Source organism: Catharus ustulatus, chromosome 18 (assembly GCF_009819885.2).
Source record: "Catharus ustulatus isolate bCatUst1 chromosome 18, bCatUst1.pri.v2, whole genome shotgun sequence".
Taxonomy (NCBI): domain Eukaryota; kingdom Metazoa; phylum Chordata; class Aves; order Passeriformes; family Turdidae; genus Catharus; species Catharus ustulatus.
In genome coordinates this window covers 11,362,681-11,376,097 of record NC_046238.1, presented here as the reverse complement: position 1 = coordinate 11,376,097, position 13,417 = coordinate 11,362,681, and the positions used below count along the sequence as shown (strand labels likewise).

At 38.1% G+C, this 13,417-nt stretch overlaps 1 protein-coding gene across 1 annotated transcript in view; it reads right to left on the bottom strand.

Moving 5' to 3' along the window:
• The window catches only part of SPECC1L (sperm antigen with calponin homology and coiled-coil domains 1 like), a 63,771-nt gene that overhangs the window by 24,386 nt on the left and 25,968 nt on the right, over window positions 1–13,417 (bottom strand). Inside the window, exons 6-11 of the mRNA XM_033075659.1 lie at window positions 10,676–10,749; window positions 9,971–10,146; window positions 8,608–8,774; window positions 6,885–6,976; window positions 1,971–2,061; window positions 5–88 (exon numbers count right to left, since the gene is read on the bottom strand). Coding sequence (XP_032931550.1) covers window positions 5–88; window positions 1,971–2,061; window positions 6,885–6,976; window positions 8,608–8,774; window positions 9,971–10,146; window positions 10,676–10,749 — 684 coding nt within the window. The remainder of the gene's footprint in view (window positions 1–4; window positions 89–1,970; window positions 2,062–6,884; window positions 6,977–8,607; window positions 8,775–9,970; window positions 10,147–10,675; window positions 10,750–13,417) is intronic.

The window sequence follows — 13,417 nt, the reverse complement described above, 5'->3', positions numbered from 1 at the left end:
TTACCTGAAATAGATTTGGCACTTTCCATGGCAGGGACTCTCGGCAGAGACGCCGGCCGGCTGGTGGAGGACGTTCTCAACAAATGTTCTGGACAAACAAAAAGGAGGGAGGAAGATTCCAGTCAAATGTAAGACATTCGGGTCTGAGTCACAAACATTGCCCACCAGTGCCCAAGTTAGGCTGTTTGAAGGGGGGTAGTTGATTTTATCTGGAAGACTGAGAAGCCCTAAAATTGCCCATTGCCAATGAAGCGCACTAAAATACACCATGAGCACCTTAATCCTTTTGCACTAAAGCCTCTTGCAAATCCACTTGCCCTGGTCATAAAAAATATCTTTAAACCAAAAGGCTGAGAAAGAAAACCCCATTCATCACATGGTCAAAAATATTCAGTATGTCATTCACAATGTTCAGTGGTAAAGCAGATTGCTTTGTACCTCAGGTGATTTCTTTTTTCCTCCTCTCTGGTTTGTTGGATTGACATTTTTTGGGCTTCAGGAGGGTTTTTCATTTTATTATTAAATAAAACTACACATTTTTTCCTTTCTTCCACCATGCAGTAGAGTCTAGAAGGTACTTTTACATATTGCATTGCAAGATTAGTTCTGCCTAATGCCAATGAGCAAAAAAAAAAGCTTCAACAAGATTAATTTTCTATAGCAACAAATCAAAGCAATTTCCCATTATGAAATACTGCTTCAAGTAAAAACTGCAAACAAAAGGCTTACATACTCCTACATAGAAACATTAAGAGTAATTTGAATATAAAACCTCATGGAAACAAGGATTAAGAAAAGTGAAACCCCATTTATTAATTGAAAATGGGATATAAGAAATACACACTGCTGGTGAAAGACATTAAAAATGTATTTGTAGGTTGTAAACAGGAATTCTGTCTGGCACCTCACTACTGGAACACAGTCCTGCTCCTGCATTCAGTGATTCAAAAAAATCACAAAAGCCATGTAAAACATACCATTCATTTTGTGTTTAAGCTTATGTCTACCCCTGAACTCTGTAACAATTAAAGAATCATGTATTATCTTCTTGGAAAGGCATTTCAATATTCCTAAAAATATCAAAGTTTCTAAAATTAAAACTGCAGCTGCATTGTACAAATAGCCTCAATATGGATTCAACAAAAGCAAGAAGGAAATCTGGCACATACAGACTATTATGAAGTGCTACAGAAAAAAAAAACCCAACCCTTTAGAAAACATCAGACCTCAGGAATACCAAATTGAGAGGAAATATTCAGCCTGGAGTCATATGGGGATTATCTTGAGAAACATCTACACACAAAAAGCCCCTAAAGCAGGCATAAATCAGAGAGCTACACCCAACACATGATAGCCATTCATTCTCACAGGAAGAGCACATTGTGAACAGTGTTTTGAGAGACAAAACAAAGTTCACAGAACAGGGGAATATTGGGAAATAGATAAATCAACACTCAATTCCATTCAATTTTTCATCTGGTTCCTGAAGGTTCAATACTTAATAAGTTTATTTTATTATTCACATGCAATACAATGCAAATCATCACCCTTGTTTCGTTTCAGGGGGGTTTAAAAACCCACAACCAATTACACACAAATACTGTAACCCCAGAGGTGGGGATTTTTAATATCTGGGACAGCTGCAAGATATGTCCCTGAAATTATCTTATCTTGATTTTACAAGTGATCTTAGTTTATACACACAGTGAAACTTCTCACAATAATACCAAGTTCTCAGTAGGCAATTGTGCTTCTGTTGGAAATTCAAAAAAGCATCTTTATGTTACACCACCACATGTGATGAAACACAAGAAAAAAGAACTTAAACATGAGATAGTCTATGATTCCATTAAGATTTTTTGATAATAAAAAGTATGTAACATGATAGTGGTTTGGATACTATTTTAAAAAAAACAAAATCTATCAAGAGCAGTGCTAAACCCAAAGTTTAAACCAACTTGAATCAGTACCTTGAACAGGAATTTCTGCATAGCTTGGTCTTTTGTCTGTCAGTGTAGCAAGGGGCTTTGAAGCTGAGATTGGCCCACTTATGGAATGCCTCTGAAATGGAGAAATACTTGAGTCAGACATAAGTGGAAGGTAAAAAAAAAAACCAAATGTGGAATTCCAGAATCGGCTTTAGAAATTCAGATATTACATTATTACTAATTTTTAAAAACTACAAAAATAAAGGAACCTTTGAAGATTTTTCCTTCTTTACTTTAAAAGCCTTTACTTTTGCCAACCTGACTATGCCTTGATCCTGTAACATTTACTTCTTTAAACTGAGACCTGTTTCTCAGACCAATGTTAAAAATTAAGGCTCAATGCTCTTGCAGTTTTTGTATTCATTCTCACCTTCATTTATATTTTGTTGGAACAAACCTGTTCTGGTTAAACTTGATGGGTTTATTTAAACCAACAGAACCCCCTACATAAAGCCAAGGATTTAGTGCATGATTTGTGTTACTAATATAAACCTTTACAGCTTTGTGTCTCATCTGGAAAGTTGGGAGAACGATGTCATGGGGACAGTGACCCATAGTGCTCTTTGCTAAGAAAAACACTACTGAAAAAATGGGGTTTATTCAGAATGTCAAGAGCTTTTGTCCCCACATATTTAACTGAGATGCTCTGGGAACAAATGGAGAGACACATTTTATTATTTCTTGAAGATGTAATAAAACACAATTAATTTTTTTTTTGCCTTCTCAGGTCACTTTAATTTTTGTTCTCCTCTAAAGAGCTAAGAAAATTGAGCATTTTGTTTTCAAGTTTTATATAAATATTTAGCAATATATGGCTTTTACACACAATTCAGTAAGCACTGAATAGGACTAAAACAAGCATTTTAGTCTCACACAGTGAACTGTACAAAGCAATAATTACCCCTATAGTTACTGAAACAGATTCAGTTGCTGAAGACTCATGGAAGCTCGCCCACAATTATTTCAAATTAATCATTTCAAAGAGCTTATTACAAATTATAGTTCATTCTTTATTCCCCCTGTCCTTTCTATTAGATTCCAATATTTAATCATAATCTGTCCACTAATGTGTTTATCATGAAAACTCTTTCAGATCTCCATCTGGCCCAAGGTTAAATGAGTCTTATCTTCATAAAATACTAAAGGTCAGATGTTTCTCATGCCAAATTATGTAGCCAAGACAGACAAATCTAAAAGTGTGATTAAAACAAGCTAAGAGAATATACTTTACAGCATCCCATAGCACAGGCAGGATTACAGGGGTACTTACTCATCAAACTAGAGTTATGCCTTTGTGCTAGAGAACAACTGCCAACATACAGCATGAAGAATTTCATCACTTCATATATCCAATGTCCTGCACATCCACAACAAAGATTATACCTTTAAATGTGCAGGTGAAAGTGACTGTGAGCCATGTTCAGGAATGCCCACAACAGCTTCCCCTAAGAGCTGGTACTTCACACTTACATCACCTACTTAAAAAACCCCCAAACATTTCCTAACTAAGGGACAAGAACTTTACCAAAGTGAGCCATTTCATTCCATCTTCCCACCCCAGGAAAGAGCTACAAGAGATAATGAGGCTAAGATGAAGTATTTAATTTTGGTTAGCTTTGGGACTGGCACTACAGAGACAGGGGAGTACAGAGTTTCAGTTAAGAAACACAGGTACAGAGTGGACAACCATATATGTTTATCCCTTAAAAACAAACATCCTTTATGAAAATTGTCAGAAAGTGGCTGTATCACTCAGCTGATGACTTGCTGCATATTGGTCTTGACAAACTGGTTGTCTCTTTGCTCCTGTTGGCACTGCAGACAGGGCAGTTTAGTTTAACTAAAAACTGTTTAGTTTCTTATTTGCTCTGTTTAGCTCCTTATTCCATATCTCACAGCTACCAGCAGTAACAGTGACTGATGCACTACACACCAAGGAACATGGACCAACTGATGTTTATCTATTTTCACCTGCCTTCATCTATGTAGCAGTGCACAGGTGTCTGGGACACGCTTTAAACTTGAAAGACAGCTATGTCATGATGAACTAATCCCTTCAACTCCAAATATTTGGTTCCTGGCTCATCATCCTTGTGTCTGTTGCCAGCTATGGAAGGAAGCATGACCATCACCACTACCCAGGTCCCTCTTCCTGATCCCTTTGCACCTCATGCCAGTGTACCTCACATGGCAATTGCAGAACAAACACAGTTTTTCACATATTGACTAATGAAGATGTAGGAAGTCTTTGACACTAAATTGTTGGACCCTGGAAGTTTGTAAGCTCAAAGCAAACTAGGACATTCAATGGTAACCTGTAAATCTGAAAATATCTTTTTCAGAGTCCTTCAGCATCAAAACAGAAAAAGAAAGTATTCAGGGGAAGCAGCAGATAGACTCCCTTGTCCTTATATTCCTCCCCAGACATCTGCTTTGGTCACTCCCAGTGGCATACCAGACCAGCTAAGCTTTGGGCTAACCCAGCTGGGCTGTTTTCACATTCTGAAGAGCATTCTCTTCATACCTCTCCTCCTAAATTGTTCTGCAGTACTGCTAAGAGCCATAGTAAAACACAGCTATGTTCCACTGCAGGCTTGGACCTGAAGCCAGAAAGGGTTTTGTTTGTTTGTTTGGAGTTGCAAAATATATCCAAGAATCTATCTCATTATACATACACACACAGTTGTGAAGAAAAACAAACCAAGCAAACAAAAACTCTTCAAGACTGAGGAAACTCATGACACAGTCCAAAGACAAAGCACATGGTTGTTGCATCTGTACTTGGACAATGTTTTTTACAACCAATCCATCTTGCGGAAGTATCAACACAGTGCCAGATTCTCAGTAGGTGCCCATGTAAATATTTCCCCTGTGACAGCATTTAAAGGCAACCAAGATTAATGATAATAAACACTGCAACACCCATATAGAGATCCACCTTTCCTCTAAGACCTTAAACCATAGATGACTTCTTGTTGGGGGTTAGGTTTCTTTTCTTTTGTTCCTTCCTACCTATAGAATTTTTCCCATAAGTTGCTCAGAAACCCTAACTACTTGTTATACATACTAGTAAACAAATGTTATTCCTACCTTCATACCTTTGCCTGAGAGCCTCTTAATTTCAAAATTACCATAATTCAGAGGGAGGGGGTTTACATTCTGCAATCCAAGGGAGGGTCCTGCCTTCCCTAACACTTCTATAAGGTAGGGGCCAATAGTCTAGCTCACATTGTGATTACTTATTAAAATCTTGCTTTTCAATTGCAAGAGAGCAAAACCAAAATGTTTTAAAAATTGACATAGAACACAACAGTAGAAAATGAGGCAGCAATATGAAAATAAAAAAACCTCAACCCCCTTTTCTCTTGAGCAGAAAAGACTCACATAACTGAGGTCATGAAATCCAATTGCCTTCTGGATAATTACAAGCACTTTGAAGAAAACCACCTATCTTCAGAAAGACAATAGAAGCTGTTTTCGTTTACAAACCCTCCTCTTTGTTTTCCAGGCAATGTTTCCCACTAATGAGTATCCAGCTGTTAATGACTTGGGTCTATACCAGAAGCTGAATTCAAAATTCAAGAAATTCTGGCAGATCAAGAACATCAAACAAGAGCTGTAAACCTGAGCAGTTCTATAGTATTCTGGGATGACTGGTTCATGGTTAATTTACAGGTAAATAAAGTGAGATAAGCCTTAGGCTTCACCAAAAAGCTTTCTGTCTGCCAAAGGTCTGGTTCAGCTCTTTGGAACATAAGATTAAGTCTGTCTCCTCCTACAAGACTGCAGAAATAAACAGAAATATAAAGACAGATCAATAGGAACAAAGCATCTGTCAGCGAACTCATCACATTGCACTAATTTAGAAAACTGCTGTCAAGAGTGACTGAACCACAAGAAGTAGCAGAAGCTCTCCCAAAAAACCATTTAATTCCTTCAATTCCTTCTTTTTGCTTTAAGGCTATCTATTTGTTTCATGAAATTCACTCATAAATGAATAAAAGCTGCACTAGTCTGAACAGGAGAACAGCCATTCTGTTCCAGGTATTGTTCCTTGAGGACTAAAAGCTAATATGGCTACAGAGCCCTCAGTTCAGGCAGAGAGAATGTTATTGCCAAATCATTACACTGACCTACAGTGAAAATCGAGTTTTGGAACTTTTGGATAGCAATATCTTGAAGGCAACAGGAGAATTATGGATATAAAAGGAGTAGAACAAAGTACATTATCTGATTTTTTCTTTATGAATGTGGTCTCATCTGCTTTGTCCTTAAACTCACAGCAAGTGAGATAATAAAACCAGCAAAGATCCACAGAGCTGAACATCAGAGTCCTGACAATGCCATCTCAGTGCATCCACACTGCAGCAAAAGGACAATGCTTCAGAGGGGACAGCACAAAATACACAGCATCATCACCCACTGGCCAAACTCTGTCAGTGCAAAATGAACAAAGATCAGAAATTTGCAATTATTTCAATCCTCCCTTGTCAGGCCTGCATTGAAAGATACATTTACACTGATGATTGCTGGTAGATTCTGCACAGACCTTAGTCCACTACCAAAGCAGATTACTGCTGTTTCCCTGCCAGGTACAGGACTCAGAACTGACAAACAACAACTCTAAAACCAAAGTATGCAAATAAAGTCTTCCTGTCATGCTTTTTAATAGCACAGGAATAGCAAGAGTTGCAAATATTTAACAAGAACTTCCAAATTTCCAAGGTAGTTCTCAGTGAAAGACTTGTTAGACTGAACAGTTTAGCAATTACTTACTTAAGGCAACATTTCATCATTATTTCCCCAGCAAGTCAGCCAATATTTGTATGTTACCACCTGTAGTTTCACACAATCTTCTTCACAGAGAAGGATTAAGTGCAGTCATAAAACACCCACCTGCATAGGGGATACAGCAGCAGCTGGGGGAGTTTTCATGGGACTTGGGCTCAGGGGAGTGCGAGGAATTGTGGCAGCAGCAGGGCTTGGAACTAGGAGGAACATGGAAAGGAAGCCATGGTGAGCATGACACTGTTCTGCAGTGCAACAGGAGACTGCTGCAGCCAACCCTCACCTTGTACTTTACATTACTAGTTTTACCAGATCACACTCTCAGAATTTCAATTAGCAATTGACTGAAAAGTCATTTGAAAGTATGCCTACACATTTACTCCCCTGCAATTACCTTCATTCCCTGTCTTTCTATCATCCATGGTAAAAGCCTGAGTTTGCTGGGGGTGGACAAGGCTAAGGTGCAGGATACTATTACCTTGGCAGATGTAAATCATGGCATTACTAGCTCTCTGATCTTCAGACAATTAAAGAGATAGCAGCAGGCTCCTGGCTCTGCCAGTAACACAAGAAACACAAACTATACCACCTGCTTCTCCTTTCTAGTTTCTAATCAAAGTCCACAAGCACTAGATTATTATATACCTTAAATTTTGGGATTAAACAAGTAACATTTTTAGAAAGGGATGAAAACAGAAAACTTATAAATTGGTGAATCAGTGACCTCATGATTTAACAACATGATTAGACATGAATGTTGAGGTAGAAGGCAGATACTAGCTTGAAATGAGATATTCCAAAGAAGGGAGAGGGGATTTATAATTTAACTAAACTAACTGGCAAGAAAGCACCTTCCTCCAGTAACACACTAAAAAAGCCTTCTAAATTAACTCTAGAAAAGTAAAAAACTGTAAATACCTATGAACAAAACAAGCAAGCATGGAAATAGAAGCATCCACAGAATGGTTAAATAACAGAGATGGTTCTGTATCCTAAACTTCCTGGTTCTAAGCAGTGAAAAGCAGCTTTGCTGTGCACAGCACTCTACAGTCTCTGCTAACTTAGTCTGCTTCAAGCCCTTTGACATGAGAATTATGGTGACTTTGTTGGACGTGAAAATCAAACCCAAACACTGGCAAGGGAAACATTTTAATCCATACAAGGTCTCATAAGCAGTTAAAGGTGGAACTCAAGTGTTTCTCATTTCAGAATAATTACTTGGACTCCTTATTCTGGTCACTTAGAAGAACACCACTTATTTCCACAATCAGAATCACCTTGAAGTCCACTGTCTCAAGAGTGAGACTTCTTTCATTTTAGAAATTATCTCCTATATCTTTCAATAGGTGATACTGGCTGGATCTTACTTTTAACTGTCATCAGAGCTCTGAGTATAAGTTATTAAAAGAAATAAACTCAGTTCTAGCTATTACATGGCTTTTAAAGTGCTTAATTTGGTACATTAAGTTCACATTTTAATAATCAGGCTGAAATCAGCTGTAGTCCCAGCTATAATTATGTGTCATATGTGTTTATGTATTTCTAATATACAGGAGCACTGAATCAAAGCATCCAGCATATGAGTCACGGGCAATGCGACAGCAAAGAGAAAAATAAAGACAAGACAAAAAAAGGATGCTTGCACTTAACTGCAGTGAACAATCTGTTCTGCAATCCAGTTTGGGTTGGTTTGCTGCAGCCATCAGTTGGAGGTCAGGGCAGGATAAAGCAGTTTGCCTCTGAGTTAGGTGAGCCATCATGATGAGATGACCACGTCACACATGCAGAGGGGCAGCCTGGAGCAGCTGCTGCTCTGGCTGCTGGCACTCACCTTGGGAGGAGGCACTGTCAAAGGACTTGATGAGCGTTTTCACAGTGGGAGTTGGCTCTGAGGAGGTGGAGGATCTGCGACTCAGGCCCATGCCTTGTCTCAGAGCTGCCAAATCTCTCTCTACTGCATTCATGTAATTGTACACTCGACCACGTTCTTCTTCCTGCCTGAAGTCAATGCTCATTTAGGGTATTTAAAAAACATTTTAACATGCAAAGTCTTAAAAAAATCAACACAAATTGAAGATGAATTAAAACCTATGGTCCAAATGGATCATTACATTTATCTAGTTTTCTTTCCACTGTAATTCAGAAACAGGTTATCAACCCAAATTTTCACTGTAAGTTGCTACTATTTGTCAGCAACAGAGCTCAGCATCTGGTAAAAAATCAACATTTCATGTAAATTTTAATTCCTACTCCTAGCTCACGCATACAGATGGAAAAAGTTAAGATAAAGGATTTCATCATTCCACATGAAAATAATCATCTCAGAGGGGGGAGTTTTTTTCCACCTGAATAAATGGAAAACAATTTGATACTAAGGAGGTAAGAATATATTTCTGGTATAAATCTTAAGGCAGCATCAGCTTTTCCCCGAGTTTCACAGCCTGTGCTATCTCCTATCCTTCTAGATGCTGGGCTAAATGTAATATAAATGTTAGCAAATTCCCATGATACAGAAAACAATTGTTTTATATATACACATCCCAAGCATCATTACTGTCAGCTCTATACATATCTGACCCCTAGAGGCAATGTAATCAAGATTCAAATGGTGCTGTCCAAGATGTTCCTACTGAAGACTTGAATACTTCTTAAAGATATGTAACTCAGTTTCTAAATATCTGGAGCACCTAATTCAAACCACAATACATCACAATTTGGATTGGTTTTGTTTTTATATAGAAAGCACCTCTAATTATCAGTAGAAAACAGTGTAAATTATATGCAGAACTAGATGAAGGTTTCTTCTCAGGTAAAAACCCAGCTGTGTTTTTAACCACACCAAAAGCCTTGGTTGCTAATAAGAACTACTAATGATGGTACAAAAAGCCAACGCTGCTTTTTTTCCACACTGTGGGAAACACAATCATTTTTAGCTGTTAAACTGGAAAAATCCTCCACTTCAACCTGGTTTTGTAAACCCCTGGGTAGATTAAGTATACAGTATAAAGAAACAAATACTGCTGTTGTAAGTGTAAGTGCACCTCTTTTGACCACTGGAAGCAGCATAAAGCAGCTTGCTGAAATATGGATCCTCACAGAGAGAGGATTTACAAACTTCTGGAGCCTCAATAATTAAGAACTGGGATTTGAAAGCTGCACCTCCCCTGCAGAGGTGACAGCTGCCAGCTGCATACTTGCGTGACTTGATCTCCTCCAGCTCCTTGGTGAGCTTCTCATTCTTCTCCTGCGCTTCGTGCAGCCTGCGCTTCAAGTCCCCGATCTCCTCCTGGGCCTCAGACTTGATATCGTTGGCAATGACCACTGCAGTCTGCAGGTCTGCCTGGAACTGACGCCACTCCGCTGACTCCTCCTGCAAGCACCAGTGTGGAGGTCAGAAATAAAAGTTATCCCTCATCATTCACAGTTTGGAGGTCAAAAATAAAAGTTATCCTCAATATTCACAGTTTTCCTATGCTGCTAAGGAAATGATTTAGAGGAACCACAGAGGCACCTGTCCAGTGCCAGGCACATCTAACTCACAAGTTAAATTGAAGAGATTGTGCTAGAAATAACTAGACTTTGAAAGTCATTAGTTTCTTTTCTGGAGACAAATAAAATGTCCAAAAGTGGAGGATAAAAATACTTTAATATTAAACTCCATATCAAAATACACAGAAACATTTTCTCCTAAGTCCAACATCATATCTTTGTGACACTGAGAAATTTTTTGCATTGTTTAGTGTCTGTAGGTTAATAACTATATTCTCATGATGCCTGTCTTTTAGAAATAATTATTTTATTAGCATGGTATTGAATGATATTACGCTTTCACAATTTCATATGATGATCTTATGACATGCTAAGCTTACACTTCATTGATTTTTTTGGTTTTTACCTACCCGGAGTCGCCTGTGAAGATTCTTAATCTCTCTTTCCATGTCATGCTTTTGATCCTGAAGTTTTTTAACTGTATCTGGAAAAAAGGTTAAATTCCCTGTAAGATCTTAGTCAGGGATTTATTTACTTAGAAACTAGTAACTGAAAAGACCTGCAAATGTTTCTGAAGACTTACTCAGGGAAAACATTTTTATAACCAAAGACATCTGAAGAAACTTAGCATGAGAGGTAATCATCTGCCAGAGGGTGTTAATAGGTACACACTCCTCTGTGACTGGTAAGGGGAGCAACATAAGCAAACTCAATTCTTATATAAATCCCAAATCACAATACAAAAACGACAAAGCAATAACAAAGTAAGCAATTTTACATGAAAGGAGCCTAAAACATGGATGTCTGGGGGTCTTCCCTCTTCAAACATGAGCTGCAGCTACACAAAGCCTTTTGATTCACAGTTTAATTCCTGCCACAAAGCAGCTGACATAACACTCGCAGCCGTACCTTCCACAGGGATAAAACTGAATTTGTGCCCTCAAGAATCTGACATTCTTGTCTATCAAGCTACTATTTGAGGTCAAAGCAAACTATATTTACAGCAGAAGGCCAAACAGTCTGTGAGTTCGTGTTATGAGAGAGATGGTCCCCTAAATCTGTCAGCAGCCACACAAAAGGTTCACAGCCCGAGCAGCAGTAGCTCCTGTGTGGCGTCTGACAGACTGGCTACTGCAATTATTATTCATTTGTGACTTTATTCAATACACAGGGACAATGTGATTGATTACTCCATTCTTAAAACTAGGTAACTAATGAAGAAGAACACACAGAAATTTCTAATCGGTGTGTCACTTCACTGATCCTTGGTTCCTAGGATGTTTTATTTCTATAGCATGATGTGACTGTAAAAACTGTAAAAATGATGGAGAAATGGACTAAATGCATTTTTTTGTTCAGGTTCATTATCCCAACACCTGATGGAAACAAATATTTTTCTTGTATATTAGCAATGCTCTTTCCAAAACACGACTGAAGGTTCCTAATACATTTAGGCTGTTCAATACACAAAATCTTCCTCAACAGCCCCAAGTACAGGGACTTTTAAAGTCACAGTTAATTTCTTTACAAGAATCACACAAACCTCAGCTGGCCTGAAAACATGATAACCTTCCAAACTTGGAAAAGCTGGAACATTAAAAATAGACAGACACTTCTGTATTTATCTGCTCCTTGTAAGAGTGCCCATTTTAAGCTGCACCCAGCTGATCTTTAAGCTTTGAAGATAAGCCTACAGGGTGGGCCACTCAAATCTCATGGTACCACGATACTTTAGCAAACCCCTCCAATTTTTAGCTTGTCTCTTTATGCACAACTTGTTTGAGCTAAATTCAGAACTAGGAGGTCAGCTTTAGGTCAAAGTTATAAAATTTGCTCCCCTCACCTTTTCCTTTGAATATATTTTGAAACAAACCAAGCCGTTATTCATTTCCACTTTTAAAATAATCCAAAGAAAAAATGCTTTTAAAAACAAAATTTGCAGTACTACTAAAAGCAAGCTGTCTAAAAATAACCACAAACCAGAAACCATAAATGCACCCACAGTTAAAGCTTGTGCAGTGCCATTGTTTTGAGCTTCTGTGAGTTATGAAACGCACCATTAAATTTTAGTGTATTTATGCTTTGAAGTAAAACACAATGGTCTGAATATTCTGCAGGTACCATAAATAATACAGAGCAGTTTACAGCAGTTGTTGGAAACAGTGTTCTCTCTCCTCCCCAATCAACTAAGGAGATTAAAAATACCGCCACCAAATTGCAACTGAAATTGAAATGCAGTGAGAAATCATGACTATTATAAGTGATTTCACCTCTTCCACCAACTACAGCCTGAAAATTCAAGTAGTCAAAATAGGCAGAGGCTGCCATGTGGCATCTTTCCTTTCTGCATCCTTGCAAACTCCTCATTATTCTCTAACACACACAGACCCTTCCCATGTGCCTGGACCTTCAGTATGGCAGGACAGGTACTTCTACCATTATCCAGTCTCCTTCTTCTAAGGATCACAGACAACAAAGACTGAGACAAAAGAAAAAGGTTAGGGCAAGTGAAGAACAAGGAGACTCTTCTGATGAACGAACAGGATAATCAAAAATGGATTTTTTTTTTACTGTAGGATCCAATTACATCTACATTTCACAAAATTATATTGATCTAAGCCACAGTTTCACAAGGCCTCGCCTCTACCTAAGAGGCAGAAAAAAAAAAATATTATGGGACATGCAGACTACAAATGGTAAAGTAAACCTTCACAACTAGGGCTGGGAGGAAGAGATTTGCAAGGTTACTAGAGAAAAGGTATCACAATGTTCTGTATCTGCAATTTTTACTAATTATAATATAACTAGCAGTTAGAATTTATCACCATGAAATAAAAGTGAGTATCAACATTCAATTGTTTAATTTCAATAATTTCTGGGGATTAAAAAAAGGGAATAAATACTAACAATACTCAGACATGTGCAGTAGTTTCATAAAAAATGCCAATTCTTGGGGAGGGACACTACATCAAGTAATTCTGACACAGGCAATTCCACAGTGGACACTCATAGTTTTTGTACTGGTTACCCAGGCATACCTCATACTGGGAGAACATTCTGATTCTTTAGCATAGAAATGGTTGTCCCAGCCAGCACAACCACAAATACACAGGAGTATAAGAACTAGAGCTTCCTTCTGTAAAGAAGAGGCA